General features: G+C 38.0%; 1 protein-coding gene across 1 annotated transcript in view; it reads left to right on the top strand.

The window, feature by feature from the left end:
- rnf13 (ring finger protein 13) overlaps positions 1-17,449 on the top strand; it is a 71,280-nt gene that overhangs the window by 387 nt on the left and 53,444 nt on the right. The window contains exons 2-4 of the mRNA XM_041791442.1: positions 3,592-3,634; positions 3,783-4,030; positions 4,165-4,245. Coding sequence (XP_041647376.1) covers positions 3,917-4,030; positions 4,165-4,245 — 195 coding nt within the window. The 5' untranslated portion in view covers positions 3,592-3,634; positions 3,783-3,916. The remainder of the gene's footprint in view (positions 1-3,591; positions 3,635-3,782; positions 4,031-4,164; positions 4,246-17,449) is intronic.

Raw genomic sequence — 17,449 nt, 5'->3', positions numbered from 1 at the left:
GCTCTAAACACTGACGTTATTGTAACACTCATGTCTTATATTGTAGTCGTAACTTAGCAGTTGTACCAGAGATTCAGGGCACCAGAGTTAACACAATTGTCTGACGTCCGGCTGTTTGTAATGGTGACAGCATGTTGTACCATTTGTTTTGAAAACATAAGAACACACGATTCTTAAACGTCACGACCTTATAAAGGGTGATTTTTACTTAAATAAGATTGCTGCTATTTTGTTTTTAGATAATTTGATTGCAGCTGTGATGAGTCTGTTGCTTTCATTTCCTCTTTGGTTGGTCCTTGATGTTGCCAGTTTTAGTTTAAGGGCTGGTCTTCTTTCCACATATTGCTTTCTTCTCATGCAACAACAGGTCATAACATTTCAATTTGATTTTCACTTCATTATGAAGAGATGTTTGTTAAGATTGTGTATAACTGATATTTAGTGCAGGAAATCCTTTAGACATATTGTATACGTATTTATATTGTAATGTACAATAGATAACTGTAGTCTGTCAAGATTAATAGTGTTTCGTAAATAATAAAGCTATTTCTGAACTGTTGACAAAAATTCTGAAGATGCCAAACTACCAGGTACTACCATCAGGCATCTGAAAGAGTGCCTTTATTTCTTATTCCAATAGTTAAGATATTGACACATCACTTGAAGAACTTGTGAAGAGTTTTTAGCTTATTTTGAAACAAGCTGGTTGATATTTGTTTCTCACAGTGAGCAGGAAAAAAATCCCAAACCATCACATCAAATTTGTCAGTTTCCTTATAGTTATTTTTAACACATGCAACAGCTGCAGGGGGTTTGTGTCAGACAAGGCAGTAGGCAGCACAATGCTGAAACAGACTTTTTCTTGCAGCAGAGATTCATGTGGAGTGACACATTGACTGTTAAAATATATCAGAATAAAACCAAAGGTGGAAAAAGGACACACCTATGTACTTGAATAAAAGTACAGTTACTAATTTACCTGAGTAAAAGTAAAAGTACTGCTTTATTAATCTAGACAAGTAAAATTGAAAACTATTTAACTTAAAGTTTACTTTAAGCACTGAGTAACTACTGAGGAGTTGTACAATAAAATATAATCTCTTCTTACTGGCAAGAACAACAAAAGAATAGTTATCCAACCAAGTTTTTTAGGGTAAGTCACAACTCTGTAATAAAGTTAGAAACATGGCAAAATGTACAGCACTGATTAAACTCATAAAAAGTAAAATCCACCACTATGAAAGTAGCTATATTGGTCCACACTACATGTAGTTAAACCACACTATTGGTAGTGATACATGCTTTACAATATGACAGAGCTGCAGTAACTCTTGAAAATCTGTGTTAAGGTGAGTCTCCTCTGGAAATAACAAAGCAGAGAATCAACCTCCTAGCAAAGCAATGCATACTGATGAAGAATATGTTGTACGCTTTATGAATGCTTTAGGAACACCCAAAGTCACAGGCGGCAACTCCAACTTGGTGGATAACTTCTCTCAGGGTGCAAATGTGTCTCACACCAAAAACAACAACAATCCACCAGAAACTTGAGCAAAAGAACCCCAACAGGGATCACTGTACAACAGGCACCATCAAGACACAACTAAACATTTATAAATCACATCTAAACAAAGCCCAAGGGCATGATGGGAACATTCACCTACACATCCCATCAGTGGGTGAAGCTTAGAACTGCTGACTGCTGTAGCTGTCCTGGATTTTCTCAGTATTTCAGACCGTGTTATGTGGGTAATGGCAGCAGCCGCATTAGTGGGACAGCAGGGATGGAACGTTACATAACAAATCCTCACTCTCATTTTACACAGATGTGATTAGGGCTCTGAATTGAACCTCACTATCAAAGTGAGTAGTGCAGACTGAACACTTGGATCGTTATGATTTCATGGACAGAGCTAGGATGGCTTATAATTAGCTGAAATATACACCACTTCTTAATGCGTCCTTGACATTGTATTTATTCTACTTATTGTATTTATTGCTGATCCTGCTGATCTGTTGGCACTGACATGTGAATGTGGTTGTTTATATGCTGCAGTGAATGTTTTGGATTTGCTTGTTTTTGACTATTTAGATTGTTTCAATAAGGCAGAGTAAACTGTAAATTGAATTGCCCTTTGGAGGTTAATAAAGTCATCTGAATCTGAATCTGAATCAGTGGCCTTATCCGAAGTAGGGATGTTGATTAGGCTGTTGCTATCCTAGTAATGTTTTTATATTTATTTCTGCCATAGACTTTCTGATGAATGTTGTAGTAAGTTCTTTGATGGACAAAGTTATGTTTTTGTTTTTTCATAAAAACATGCTAAATTTGAGGCTACAATGAGACAGTTAAGATGTATCTGTTTAAAAAGATATATTTTTTTCTAAGATGGATAAAAGAATGTGTTACACAGAGCTGAATTAGTTTCGAGACTGTAAATACTTGGTCACAGACTAGTGTGAAATAATAAATGAGGACAGGTGCCACAACAGCTGTGTTTTTAGAAATCCCCATGTGTCATAAGCTTTAATGCATGAGTACAATAGGCAGATTTCTCTATATATGTCAGAGAACTCATGTGAGATCAAAAGAAATTCACTAGTTCTCTTAAGATAATATCCAGATCTTTAATATGCTCTTATGTATAAATTTGTTGATTTCAAAGAGAAAGAAAGTCCAATCACTACCCCTATAAATGCTAGACAGTGCGGCCTTACGGTCCAAAGCCTGGCAGGACCTTTGTTATTCATTTCTACTGACCTGATCACATGCTACTCTTATAACTATGTGAGCTTTTACCCCTCATGATGTTATGATAGGCCTGGAGCTTACTTCTCTTATTAAGAGGAAACTGGCAAAACAGAACAGATGAGCTGAAGGATTTACTGGAAGCAGCGGAAAAAAAGTCCTCATGCGAAACAAAGGCACTGACTTACAGAAACTTTACCAAAAAAACACACTGCTAATTCTTCATCTGCTGCTTTTAGGGTAAGATTAAAAAGCTAGGAGAGCACAAATCTTTCAGTTTGTTACCAAATTAGAACTAGAAAGTGGAAACATCACATTTGATGTTGCCGAGACATTTTTTGGAGCATACTGCTGTCCAGGAGGTCAGCGTTGGCACAGGTGCAGAAGATTAAGTAGTACCGACGGTTATGATCCTTCACCAGATCTTCTCATCACATGAATCTCCAGTAGGTGAGGCATCTGACCTGAGATACTCAAAAGACCAGTTGCCGGATTGAAATAGATCCCAGACCCCATGGATAGTACACTGATGCAGCCAAACACCTGAAGGTAGCATGAAAGTCAGTTGTGCTCACAGCTAAGTTCTGCTGCAGCTGAAAATGGTCATGGCATGACATCTGTTCATAAAATATGCAGTGTGTTAGCTCACCCGGCCTCTCTGGGTGCACTTTGGAGGAAAAAAATAATGAAATTACACTTTCCTAGAAATGCCACCCCACCCTGTACATTTCTCTTCTATTGTGCTTACTGATCCACTCAACTAGCTTGTTGTATAGAATAAAAATATTAACTCGGCATCATCTCCTTATTGACAAAGCTGTTTTTTTTTGTTTTTTTTCCAGATGTACATGTCTGCATTATAAGAGGAGATAAAAGCTACTACAAGTAAGGTTCTAACGCTACTTTAGAAGTGGTTCATCTCTCTAGGACAATTAAACTTAAATTCACCAAAAATACAGATTAATTGTAACCAATATGTCATTATATTTGAATAAAGGCTTGACATTAACACACGCTTTGCTGTTTTTTCTAGGTGTGACGACAGCAGCTGTCTGTAAAGGGCCCCCCCCCCTCGCCTTGTCATTTGTGTGTGAGCGTGTGTGTTTATGGTTGTGTATGTTTACGAGTAAGTGGCATAGCAGCAGGGGGTTGTAACGTGATGCCAAGATGCTGCTGTCTCTGGGAATGCTTATGCTGTCGGCTACACAGATTTACACCATCTTCACTGTTCAGCTCTTCGCCTTCCTCAACCTGCTGCCTGTGGAGGCTGACATTGCTGCTGTGAGTAAAGTCATCCACTTGTATAACAGATAAACTGTATGTAAAACCCCTGTTTTTTTTTAACATGAGTAATTAGAAAGTATAATGTTTTTGTTTGGTTATGCATTTTAATAAATCAGTTTTTTGCCTTTCAGTACTCATTTGATAATAAAACTGAGAACTTCGATGACCTGCCTGCAAGGTTCGGCTATCGGCTACCTGGGGATGGACTTAAGGTGAGTGTGGAAATGCTAGGGAGCTTGTGACCTTTTTTCTTGACTTTATAGCAAATTTCTGCATATCATTCAGTTTTTATGATCTTTGATTCTTTTAAATGTTTCCCCTTTACAGCTTAAGAGACTCAGATTCAAATCATAAAAACATAAAAAGAAACTAAAGGTCTAATACATGACAGGCTTGCTGTGTTTGCGTGTAAACCTGTGTGAATGAGGAGAAAAGATAGCATGAAATCCACAAAGCACACACAAAAGGGTGAATTGCATTTAGACTACACTCCATCTTAGGTGTGGCTGTCCCATCTGCGAGTATGTATAAAAGGAAATATTTCGAAAACTGGAGCAAAATTGCCCCCTTCCAAGCAGCGTTGTTGCAAATACCACCTAATGCACAAAGACTAGTGCTAGTCGCCAAAGACAGTCTCAATGATGCTATTCAATGCCACTGAAACACATGTATTACATAGACAAAATATCCCTGCTTTATCTCTCTCTTTCTCAGTTCAACTCAATTCAATCAACAGACTTTATTGGCATGGAAAACATCACAAGTTTTATTACCAAAGCAATGCACAAATTTGTAATGATAATAATAGCAGAAAAAATATTAGAATTGCTATCAAAAATCTTGGTTTAACTTTAAAATAATGTTTAAAAATGTAGAAATTCTATACATTGTTGGTGTCATGCCAAAACCTTCCATCTCCAAAATCTCCACTTTATAGTGGATGAAAAAAAAAAAGGTTAAACCTACTGTCAGATGTAAAGGGTGCTCAATAGCACTGATATGAAAAATAAATTAAAATATTGAGAAATAGAGATATTAGGTTTTGGCCTGACGCCAGTGATATATATATATATATTTTTTTTAACATGCTGACTGTCCCGTTCATGGTGGGGTTGTGGTGTTTGAGGCTCTTTTGCGCAACTTCTGCACACTGTTGGCACTTCACCAAGCAGAAATGGAAGCTTCTGTTCATTGTTCATACTAGATTTTTTTTGTTTGCTGGTGAAAAGAGGAAAGAACTTGTCTCTGATTTCATTTTGTAAGGGGTAGGTGGTTTGAAAATGCAGCTCTGTTTACACTTCCTGTTGGCTGCAGTGGGTGCACAGTCTGTCTTCTTTAGGGATCCAGCTTTGTCTGTGGCGTCCTTTCTCAATAGTGAGGTTGTTGTCTCGCCCTCTGCTTATGCTGTTTGTCTTGTTTGATAATATGTTTTTGTTTACAACCAAAGTGGTCATATTAAAAACTTGTTGTTTTTGACAGTAGAGTATATATTAGGTTGTAATCAGTGAACGGGGGGGCAGATTGACTTTCAGCACAATAGGCAGCTCCACATTCACATAGAGACAGTGAGTTTAGGTTTGCTCTTCAGTTTGGAAAGCATTCAGTGTGTCTGGTGGATTTCATCTGCCTGTTTTGTTCATGTGAGTCTTTGGCATTGATAAGGTGGCATTGGTTATTACTTTCCTTGTTGTGTGTGTGTTCATGTTGGTTTTTTGCTGTTTATTGATTAAAGGTGCTGTAGTGCATGTGTGCCACTGCTTTAACAAAAAAGCAACAAGTCTTCTTGTTATGTTTCGAGCACCCATCAGCATAAACATTAACTGGCTTCTATAGAGCTCAACAGTGCCCACCCACTATTTGGCAGCGCTGGTTCCAGAAGTAAAATTCACCATTCTAATCCTCCATAGATATTTCTATAAAATTTTATTACAACACTTGATTGCATTAACCAAGCTAACCAGCTATTTACATACTTGTGACTATTGATTTGGTGCAACAACAAAAATACAGAAATGGAGAAAAAGGCAAGGTACAATTTTATTATGAGGATGAAGGAACTAAACATCCCGCAGTCCATTGGGATTTTTTCATTCCTTTATTTCCTTTATGCATTTTATATTATTGTTGAATAAGGTGCAGAATTGAGCAGATTGCGGGTTTGAATTCTGTAAAAATCATGGTAACGTTAGTTGATGGAATCCATTCTTCAGCAGAAGGAGTGACTCCTCTCTTAGTAGGGGGATTTTGATACAGAGGTTCAGAGGTGAGCAAAAAAATAAAAAAAACATCAGTTTTTGGGGTGGAATAAGCTTAATATTGGAATACATGGAACATAAAAAGTAGAAATGCTTAACTGACTTTTTAGTTGATTTGTGTTTTTTATTTTTCTTTACTGTTATAAAGCAACATAACTAGCAACATGTTAACATTAAGGTAGCTTCATTATCAATATCAAAAGGACTGGTTTTAATAGCGATCCACCAGAGTGTTGATTTAACATGAGTATCAGCCAATATTGGCCTTTTTGACAATCAGCAAATAATGTGTCAAATAATGTGTCATGAACAGATGTCAGTATTAGATGTTATATGTTGTGTCCAAGCATTTTAAAACTGGCATCTAATTCACCTAACTGCTGAATCAAAGATGACATTTTCATACTTGGCAGAGGAAGTTACCTGTTGGACAAACTCTGTTTGTTTTCATCGTCAAACATAAAAGACATTTTTTTCACAGTGGGATTGTTAACATCATATGAGGTTTTGAGGAAACATCGGTAATAGCAATGAGCTAAATTCCTGTTTTTAACTTTGGTATTAATGTTGGTCCCCAAAAAGTTCGTCTCGATTATAACTTTGACATCCAGACTACCTCACTTTCATTTCTATGGGTAGAGTAACAGAGTAAAACAGTAAGTATGTCACTTATTTTTTAAAATTTTGGTTTATATTTAATGATATATCTAAAACTCAGTCACATAACAAATGAATTAGATGTTACAACAATAAAAATATAAATATATGTTCTGCTAAATTGAAATCAGATCACACACTGTAGTGCTACGACATGATTTATTAGAATTAAATTGTGGTTGGACTTAAATCAAGCTGAATCAAAGTTTAATAACATGTTGTGAAACTGCCCCCAAACATTACAGCTATGCCATGAGGATTGAAATAATATGTGTTGATGTTGTTGTTTTGAGAGGTTGTGTACCATCCCCCCACCCAGCAACCAGCTTACTGGTTGATCCACAAACAGAAGGCATGATTCATGTCTGCTATCTAAGCTGGTCATTGTGGCGTTTCTCACAGTCAAGAGCTCACTTGTTGTTGTACAAAGGGCTTTCAAGGCTCAGAGGCAGACTAGTTGAAAATACTCTGTTATTTAGTGTTTGTATGCAGGTTAAGTCTTGTATTTGGACAGCTATTACTGCTGCCACTTATCTAGATTGAAGCCTGTCATATTTAGAATGATAAAACCACCATGGAGGACCAGTGGCATTATTCTGGGAGATGTGATCTAATGATATATTTGGGGAACTGAGCATCATGTTGAGATCATTGTCAGTGTCAGCTCTACACCATAGAGTTTGAAGAATAAAAGAACGATCACAGCCTTTAATGATCTCAGTCCCATCATGCTGTGTTGCAAAACACAATGAATCACATAGAACTCCTGAAATTTTAAATGTATTTTCTGGACATTCAGGACAAGATATTTGATAGATTACCTTTCACACATGTACCTCCTGGGAGGAGATTGGCCGTTTTAAATGTACACTCACAACTTGTCAAACTGCTTGCAACAGGAAGTTGTGCAGGCCAAGTTAATGGCCATTTATAACAGGCAAGTATTAAGGAGGGCTAATGCTGTACTTAATTTGTTCAATTCATGTGGTTTGGAGTATGTCACATTCCTATTTTTTTTTACCTTGTGTGGAGTCATTCAGTTTTACCGATATTGGAAGCACTAAGCATGGATTTTTTTTTTAATTAAAAGTGTCACCTAAATCACCTAATGTCTCTTAAGAGTCTGTGGTATGAAAGCTGAGAAATGTCTCCGTCTTGAGCTCTGCTGAATACTTTCTCTTGTACATTCACTTGTAATCTAGGCGTATTATATATAACCTCTGCTCTCTGGCCGCCTTCTATCTGGGGCAGAGAGCCATGCAGACATGCTGGCCCAGTCCCTGAAGGCTGAACTCGATCCGTCTATTTCAAGTTATCCTGCTCTGTCTCATTGTGAGTGTTTGTTTGCCAGTTAGCTTTTACAGACAGCTGCTGTGGTTTGCAGCTGCATTCAACAACATTGCCATGTAAGTGGATCCACATTATCAAAGTGGAGGAGCCAACTGGCAAAGACCCTCCTATCCCACTTACTGGACTAGTCAGAGATTCTCCTAGTCTAAGATCGGTGATGATATGCTTCAGTCACTGTAACAGAATCTCAAGAAAATGCACAGTGAAGAAAAAGGCACCTATAAAATCTCATGCATGTGTAATACAGCCTGCAGGTCTTAATGTATCTTTTGATCATTGATCAGACAGAGCCCTCTTTTTACATGAGGCTCAACACTGAGCTGCCTTCAGTATTATTAAAGACCATCTATTTCTTGTTCTCCTTTTCTTAATCTGATTTTGCTGCAAAGAAAATACTGTCAGGTTAAAGTTTTATACCCTCTGCTTTGAGTTAAACTTTTTGTTCAACTTGGGGCTCTACAAAAACACCTGGATTGAAGGAGTATGAGGCAAACCGCATGAAGAGTAAACCAGTAAAATAGGTTTTCAGTTGCAAAATATTTACTTTCTCATCAGCCTAAATTGATTGAGTTGAATTTTTTTACTTATGCTGAAATTAATCTATTATTCTTTATACTTTGACCCAATAAAATCACTTCAAATGTTGTAGCTTTGCAATGCTGCATCGGCACCATTCCCTGCATCACAAGACAGCCAGCGCCAACAAAATAGTCTCCAGAGGATTCCCCTCAGAGATCAAGGATTCAAACAAAACCTTTCCTGTTTCTGCGTACACAAATGGGCTGTTTACAAAGCAAGGGTCTCAAACAACACTCACAATATGAAACAGTTATGCTTTGTATGATTTCTGGAATGTTCATATTAGTATTTTCACTGTGGACCCAAAATGTAGCAAAACTGAAATCTCTAGTCTAAAATTTAAATCTCCCTGAAAGCACTAAAGTTCGCGCTCTGTGTCAAAGACTAGAGGAGACAGGATAGTTTGCCTCTTACAAGAAGAAATGCATTATTAAGGTATCTTGTCATGATTAGAGAAGTCCAGAAAATAAACATTTAATCAGGCCTTAAAGGGTAACAATATTTTTGTATGCTGTCTTTCTACTTTAGCACAGTCAGATTTATTTTTCTATCCATCTGGGTTGGACACAAGCAGTGTTAATTTTGAATTTTTAAATTCAGTCTCAGCCTTGAGATTAAAGTCGCTTTTAATCACATTTTAGTGTAATGTAATGTTTTAGTCAATGAAAACTCAAAAAAACGTCCAATTTTATTGATGAAAGAGTCCTTACATTTTTTTCGTAACTTTTAGCCAAGACTTTCTTTTAACTAATTGAAGAAGTCATACTGTCAGATAAATATACATGTAAAACACTAACATGTAAAACATGTTAATGCATTATCAACCTTAATTGATTTTGAATATATTGATAAAAATACTAACATATCTTACATGAAGAAATGCCCTGGATTCTGAATGTCCAACAGTCCATCACTAACATTTTAGTCTCACTTAAACTTACTTTTTCTCTAAATTTTTATCACCAGAGATCTGTTTTAAGTTAGTCTTGGTCAAGACTTCTTCATAGAAAACAAGATAGTTAGATAGAACCGATATGCATTTATTATGACACAAAAAATGTACTAAATTTGGCAAAAGTAAAATTGCAAACAATTTAGCCCCAGCTCTGAAATGGCTAAAAGTGACACAGTAGAAGCAGAAAAACACAAAGTAATAATATACGTTCAGTGTGTCAGTGGTACCCAGGCTTAAATGATGATTGGCTCATACTTGTGACATTTAGCCAATCAGATTGTGTTGTACAAAGTAAATTTGTTGAGACTGTGGGGAGTGAAAAATAAAGGAAGATGGGAAGAAACACTTTACAGTGGAACCAAAGTAGTCTTTATTAATAAACATGATCGAATATTGGTAAAAAATACAGATATGATAATTGGTCAAATGCCAGATATTGGCCTCCATAATCAGTTAGGCTGATGATCAGCCGACCCCTAACGTTTAGTCATACTTTTAGTAGACAAAATCAACACTGGACACATGGAAAGATTGCTCATTGATGTTTTGCCATACTCGGCACTGGTGATAAGAATATATTTGAATTTTAAAACGTGACTTGAATTTGTTAAAAAATAAATTGTCTTGTGAGTCAGTTCTCCTCTCCCCTCCTGATATGGGGCTGAACCTGTGGGTTACCTAATTCCTTTTTTAATTTTTAATTCTGATGTGAATATAGCACACAATGGAAAATCCTTTTTACAGCAAATTCTCTACACACCACTTGGTACATCTATATATATACCCACTCTCATTTCCAAAATTATAGACTGATCTACAGACACATTCTTTTTAGAAATACTTGGGTTTTCTTTGGAAACTTTGTGGTTCAGATGGTTTAAAGGCAGTTGAAGAGGCCTGGCTGTGACTGGTGGTAAAGCCTCTAAGGTTTGAAAATAAATGTACTTGTTTGAACTTTCACGAAAGAAGAAATGCTTCCGTTGTAACTGCCCTTAGCACTCTTATTGCAAACTTCAGGAAATAATTTTATTACACTTGTTTTGGTTATGGGAGTTCATAGAGAGGTATAAAAGGCAATACATATACTCCCATATCACATCAAGCCTTGAGTATGACATCACACATGGAGAAGCAGAGAACCTATAGAGGCCATTCATATGTCAAACAAACATGTTTCAACACTTCCTCAGGTTGCTTTATTTCCTCCTGGAGTTTTTACGCATGCTGTTTAGTTGAGCTTTATTTGCCCTGCAGTTCTGTTTGTGAGTATTTTTTTATCTTTGTATCTGTATGTGGTCTGCATTGAATAGTGATGAAGTCTAGATAAAATGATCTCAAAGGCTGGCTTACTGGCTTAGCTTCTCAAAGTGGTCATGAGTCTTTATTAGCATTTTCTCACAAATACTTCTCCAAAGTGCAAGAATGTGCACACTTGCTCCAGCAAATTGATTTGAAAAACTTTACAATTTTCCCCTTAAGAGCGCTGTTGAACACTGTTTCATAGTTTGAACTTTTAGTCTCAGAAAGTACTTTCTATTAATTTAGATTCCCTGTTTACATTTTGCAACGGCTATCCATTCTGGGCATTCTGACCATGTTGACTGTACTTTTGTATGTGCATCCATAATATGCTCTCACAACCCACCCTCAGTGACAACTTGATATCATAACTGACTTTCCTACCTCTTGTGCAAGTAACAGCCCATACATCATCTCCATGGCTCTCTTAGCTTGGCATGGTATCCCTGCTTTAAGTGTGCAGTGAAGCTAATCAGCCATGGGCTAAGAGGCTACCAATGCCTCTTTAACAGCTTTCCCCCCTCATTTTGTCCCAAACATGCTTTCAAAGGACATGGGGATCTACGATTTAGCAATTAAATCTTTTGTGGCACTGGTTGAATTAAATTGACTCCTCAATTAAAGATGAGTAAAGAGGGAGTCATAATGTGACCAGGTGAGCTGGTCCTACTAGCTGGCTCTTTTTGTGAAGGACATGAGCTGTTTCTCTTTTCAGAGCAGGTTTACTAAGTCGAGCCAAATGATCCAGATCTCTAAAAAGAGCTTAAATTCCAAACACTGCTAGGGAGGCTGGATGGATATAAATAAAGCCATGCTTTTGTTTAACTAGGAAAATAGAGCTGATCACATCAGTTGATGGGGTGGTTTTTAAAAGGAACTCTGCATGATCAGACAAATTCACCTTATTGGATAGATATTTGTGTCTTATTGAACAAAAAAATCCCACTAGATATCTGCATTTTGAAAAAGTTTTAAATAGAAATTCAAATTTTTTAACTGACCAGGACGCCTACATGTTGTAGTCTGCAGTGCAATCTGAGTAGTGTGACATCATCAGGCAACAGCATTATAAACCACCCATCAAATTTTTTAGACATGTTCGCATGTGGTACTCAGAGCTGCATAGGTGTTAATGGCCAGCACTCACTACTCACCCAGGTGTGCGCTCTCTCCCTCTCACACTGCCTCTGCTGGCACTGTCATATCAGCTCTGCTTGCACATTTTCCTTCTACTACATTCACTTTGATTTACACTGAGAATAACATCCTTATGATTTTTCTCTTTACCAAAGGTGTGAGCGTGTTTATTATAATAAGAATTTATGAGTGACCTATTGATAGAAATAGTACAGGCCACTGACTGCTGTCGCCCAATGACACTACCCATCAGACTAAAATATGGCTGTCTTCTGGTGAGTTTTTTTATTTAAAACTCTCTCAAAATTCAGATATCTAATGAGTTTTATTGTTCATTATACATATAAGAGTTATGGCTTTTTTTTGGCCTTTGGGATCCCCCAGGAAGAGCTGGATGAGGTGGCTGGGGAGAGGGAAGTCTGGGCTTCCCTGCTTAGGCTGTTGTCCCCGAGACCCGACCTCGGATAAGGTGAAGAAGATAGATGGATGTATGGGTGTAGCGAAAGAGATGTTTTTTCCCCATACCACCGCAACTTAGGGACTGTCCACACAGAGAAAGTTTAGGAGTATCTGCAAAGTTTTTTTTTTTTTTTTTTTAATCGTAGTGGTGTTTATCCACACGGAGCAGGTGTTTTGGCAGCCCAAAAATGGTCATTTTTATTAGTGCGTCCCAGAGTGAACAACAACTCTCTGACTTTTTTGGCTTGTGAAGTATGTTTGTCCCAAAGCAGAAATAATTGGGATAAATGAATGTTCCCAGATCTTTATTTATATTTAGTGTAAAGTATCTTCAGTAGAAACACATCTTTTCAGAACCACCTCTGTTGTGCACATAGCCAGAGGTTTAATATCAAACATTAAGCAACTCTATGTTTATTGAGGTGAAGCACTTGTGTAGTTTCCTAATGCATCTGTATGAGTCATTTATGCCTTTTTCTGGTAAATATGCTTATGAATGAACATGTCATAGCTCTTTACGGCAAATAGCAGTGCTCATTCCTGATGAGACAGTAGATGAGACATTGACCGTATCTGCAGACGTTTCTTCTTCACTTTTAAACTACAGTGCCTTCATTCACTGGCAATATAAGTGTTATGTACAGAGAGAAAGACTGAGGTCTGTTTGCATTTTGAACTCAGTGGCTTCATCTGCTTCCTGTTGTGGTTGTGCCTTAGCTAGAAGGTTTGGCATGTTTTACACAGGTTACAGTCAATCTGCTCATCAATGAAATACTCAAACAAGCTTTAATCTGCTTACAGGAGGCCCTAGTCATGTTAGAGCCAGATGTTAATTCCTCTTTCTACTGCAAGCAAGCTCTGTAGTGAGATCTTTACTGATGGGATTTAGTGTGATCATTGCGAAGATGTTTGGAGAAGTCCATCAGAGAAATCCCCATCCTCCTCATCCTGTGTGAATTCTGTGACGGAGACATCCCTCTGAGTCTGTTGGCACTCCAGTACTATATTAGAAGAACGAAAGAGTTAAACAAGAGAAAAGCTTTTGGGTTAATGGCTGCTTAACAATTAGAAAACAGTTCTAGAAACTCCTCCACAAATGCTTCTAAGAAAGCTTTGCCCTGATTATATAGTCCTCAGTGTGTTTTAAACTTGTCAAACATCAATTTGTTAACAAAAGTAGAAAAGAGCAGCAGTAAGAGATGGCTTACTTTAGAAGTCAGATTTTCTAATTACTACAGTTCTCTCCAGTATGAATATCTTGGACAACTAAGTGTCCACAGATATACTCTGAGGCCAAATGTGTGTCAAGGTGCAAAAAATTGGAGTTCATGCAAAACAGAAAACATCAATGAGTAGTCTTTCATCAGATTTATAAAGCCCCAAGTCTTCCTGTTACACCAGCGTTTTTTTTTTCTTAAATGTCTGAATCATCCTGAAATCATGCACACATGTCCCCACAAGAAAAATGTCTTTCAAAACAACCTGAATTTAAAAATACCCAGTATTACGTTTGGTTAAGAGAGGAGACTGGGGGGTACTAAAGTGAACTTAAAGTAGTGGTTGATCAAATAGACAGAAGAGAAGTCTTAAGTATTTAGTAGAATAGACTCCATCATGAACAACAAGACTAATGCAAAGAATGGCAGAAGTAATCAAAGCAGTGCATGCTGTTAGTTATATTTGATGTATGATGATTCAAACTGATACTGGAGTTAGGGATGCACCATATTTGATTCATGTCAATATTTACAGAATAATTTTAGCCCTTACTGATATAGATACTGACAGTTAGATGTAGTTCAGACCTAAAACTACAGTCCTTAAAACACACAGTTCAGCATAAAACTCCACTAACTTATTTGTTCAAACTCCCAATATTTACAGCTGATACAGGCAGACTGTTAAAATTTTGGTGGTAAATATCGGTAGAATTTTTCATATTTACAGATGATTCACTTTTTAAGCTAATATCTGCCATTAATGATTACATCAAGATACAGCCCAGCTGTTGCCTTCTCCAACCTATTCAGGTTGGATGCATAGATGGAAAAGGAAGGTATCCCTCGTTTCCAAATTGTTCAACACAGTGCATGCTACAATTAATGCCACTCTGTATTGCTGTCTCATATTTAGCAGTGCACTCTTCAACACAAACACCTCTACAGTATTTTATTGCACATCTGCTGTATGACTTAAATAGCATAAAAGGTCATAGCTTCAGTGCATACCCACTATCACCTGAAGGTAAAAAACAATCTTTTTATGGTGTAAATGTATCGTTACAATTATGTAAATATGATGTGATAAAAACAATTTCTATGCTCTATGATTAAAGCTATTGTTTATGAGACCTTGTCTACATTTTGTTCAATGTGATATCTGCTTAAAACTACACAAATTGAAGCTTGCTGACCCGCTGCACCACAACAGCAGCTGTAGCCCTCTGATGTGCTTGGACATCTCCAGCCCTGTGCACTGTCAGCACCCAAATAGCGATGCTCTGTGGGCTAATCTGCTGTGTCCAAGTCAGTGATAGTGCCCACAGACTATGAAAGGAGTCCTTTTAAAATTTACCCCTTTTCCACCAAGCCAGCCCCAGTGCTGGTGCTTGGCTGGAGCTAGTTTGGAGTTGGTTTAATTTAAGAACTGACAAACTGACTTTTCCACAGGCTGGATCTGGCTCCAACAGCCACGTCATTATGCGTCCCAGACGTTACTCCCTTTTTCCCAGCAATACTTGCGCCAATCCTGCACAATAAAAGAGAAGGCGGATCTTGTCGTGCTTCAACTTTTGCTGTTGGCTTTCAGGACTTTACTTAGAGCACAGAATACAGTTTTCAGAGACATCTGTGCTGCTTTTAACAAAATCTCAACTCTTCAAAAGCAGCGCACTTTCTTGTGTTGTACGTTCCACTCCCGCCCCCAGTGACGGACATGAGCACGCAGCTCCTGATGTTTAACTGGTGCAGCTTGGAGTTGGTGCCACTGTAGAACCAGTTTTCTGGCCCTGAGCCAGTGCTTTGGCTATGGAAAACCAAAGAACTCCAGCCCCCAACTGGCTGGAACTGGCTTGGTGGATAAAAGGTAATAGATTTAACAACCTCCATGAGAGGCCATGCATGCAAAACAGAAAGGATCTGTGCGTCCGTCTTTGTGAGTGTGCTGGCACACAGTATCATCCTCATTATCCCATCAGTTATTCCTCATTAATGACGGAGAATATTCAGTTAACGGGACCTCTGGTAATATTTGACGTGCATATTAGTACATATGCACATCAGATACCCTGAGATTTTTTCTGATTTCACATCCAAAGGGTTTGTCTTGCAAGTCACATCCTCTGCCCAATAATACATCTCTTCTTTAAATGAGCAGTTAGATGTATGAACCCCATGATGAGTTTCTATTGTTATTTGAGGTTGTTTTTAGTACAGTTAATGTGTACTTTCACTCTAAAAACAATCTTTTGCTGTCAAATGTTAAGTTTCTTTCTCTCACTGACCTTCCCCTTCCCTCTGACATTTTCTCTTTTGATATTGAGCAAATGATATTTCAGCAGTCAGGACTGCTGAAATACTGTTTCTACATCACACATGCTCAATGAGTACATTGCACACATTCTGAGTTTCCAAATCTTGACAGCTTAGACCAGGACTAACTCAATACCAGAAATTGTAGCTTAGTCAACAGTTAATTATTTCCCCCTCTGTATTGTTTCCACATGTACAATAAATGCACAGAAGAAAAGTATTTGCAGCCCCATTTGTCATAAATTTAAGCCTAAGTGGGCACAGCAGAGAGAAAACATTGAGTATTTTTGCACAGAAGAGCCTCTTGTTAAACTGCTTGTAGTCTGGCAGGGCAGAGGTATGATTTTCTTTAGTTTAAGTTGGTATTTTGATAATTTTATTGTATTTACGTGATCTCCTTTGTCCTTGCGCAGACCGCATTTCATCTTACAGTGTACTTTTTCAGGAGTTCCCCCTCCCTCCTTTGTCATTTCCTGTTTTTCCTCATGTCTGCATTTCAGTCAGGTGCTGTGCTTCCTCAGGTGTTTTTCCTTACCAACAGAGGGCGCTGTTGCCTCTTGTTTTAGAGCCAGGAAGGGGAATGTGAGGCAGTAGCACAGTGATGTCATTTAGCAGCAGGGCAGGGAGGAGGCACCCAGAGGTGACTGTGGCAAGTGATTCCTCACATTTGTTCTCCAGCCTCTCCTACGTCAGGTGTTATTAATGTTGAGCAACAACCGGGACATTTCGTTTAGGCTGAAATTGCCTGTACCATTGTGTCCTGTGGTTATGCTTGTGAAAAGATTTGATGTGTCACTACAGTCATTTTCCTTATGTTGCTCTGCTGGATTTGAGTCATGTCAATGTGGCAGACAGTGCGAAACACACTCAGAGAAGCTGTGTGCTGCTTTCAGACAGACTGTGTGAGAGAGAGAGAGAGAGTAGACTCTCCCCCTTATACAGGGTTGTATTTTTTTTAGCTATGGCTTTAAGAGGACGAGAGAGAGAAAGAGAGAGAGTTGAAAGTGGCAGTAAAGTCCCAAAGTCCCTCAGCAGTCCACACTTCCTGTCTAACACTCTGCCTCACACACACAGCGGTGTTAGTTACAGTTGCATAAGAGCAGCAGGTATATCACATCAGCTCCCTCCGCTCCTCTCTAGTGTATTTATCCTTTATCATTTTTCTGCTCTGCTTCTTCTCTCCTTGCCTGTCTGC

Source organism: Cheilinus undulatus, linkage group 7 (genome assembly GCF_018320785.1).
Source record: "Cheilinus undulatus linkage group 7, ASM1832078v1, whole genome shotgun sequence".
Taxonomy (NCBI): Eukaryota; Metazoa; Chordata; class Actinopteri; order Labriformes; family Labridae; genus Cheilinus; species Cheilinus undulatus.
This window is presented reverse-complemented; position numbering and strand designations above follow the sequence as displayed.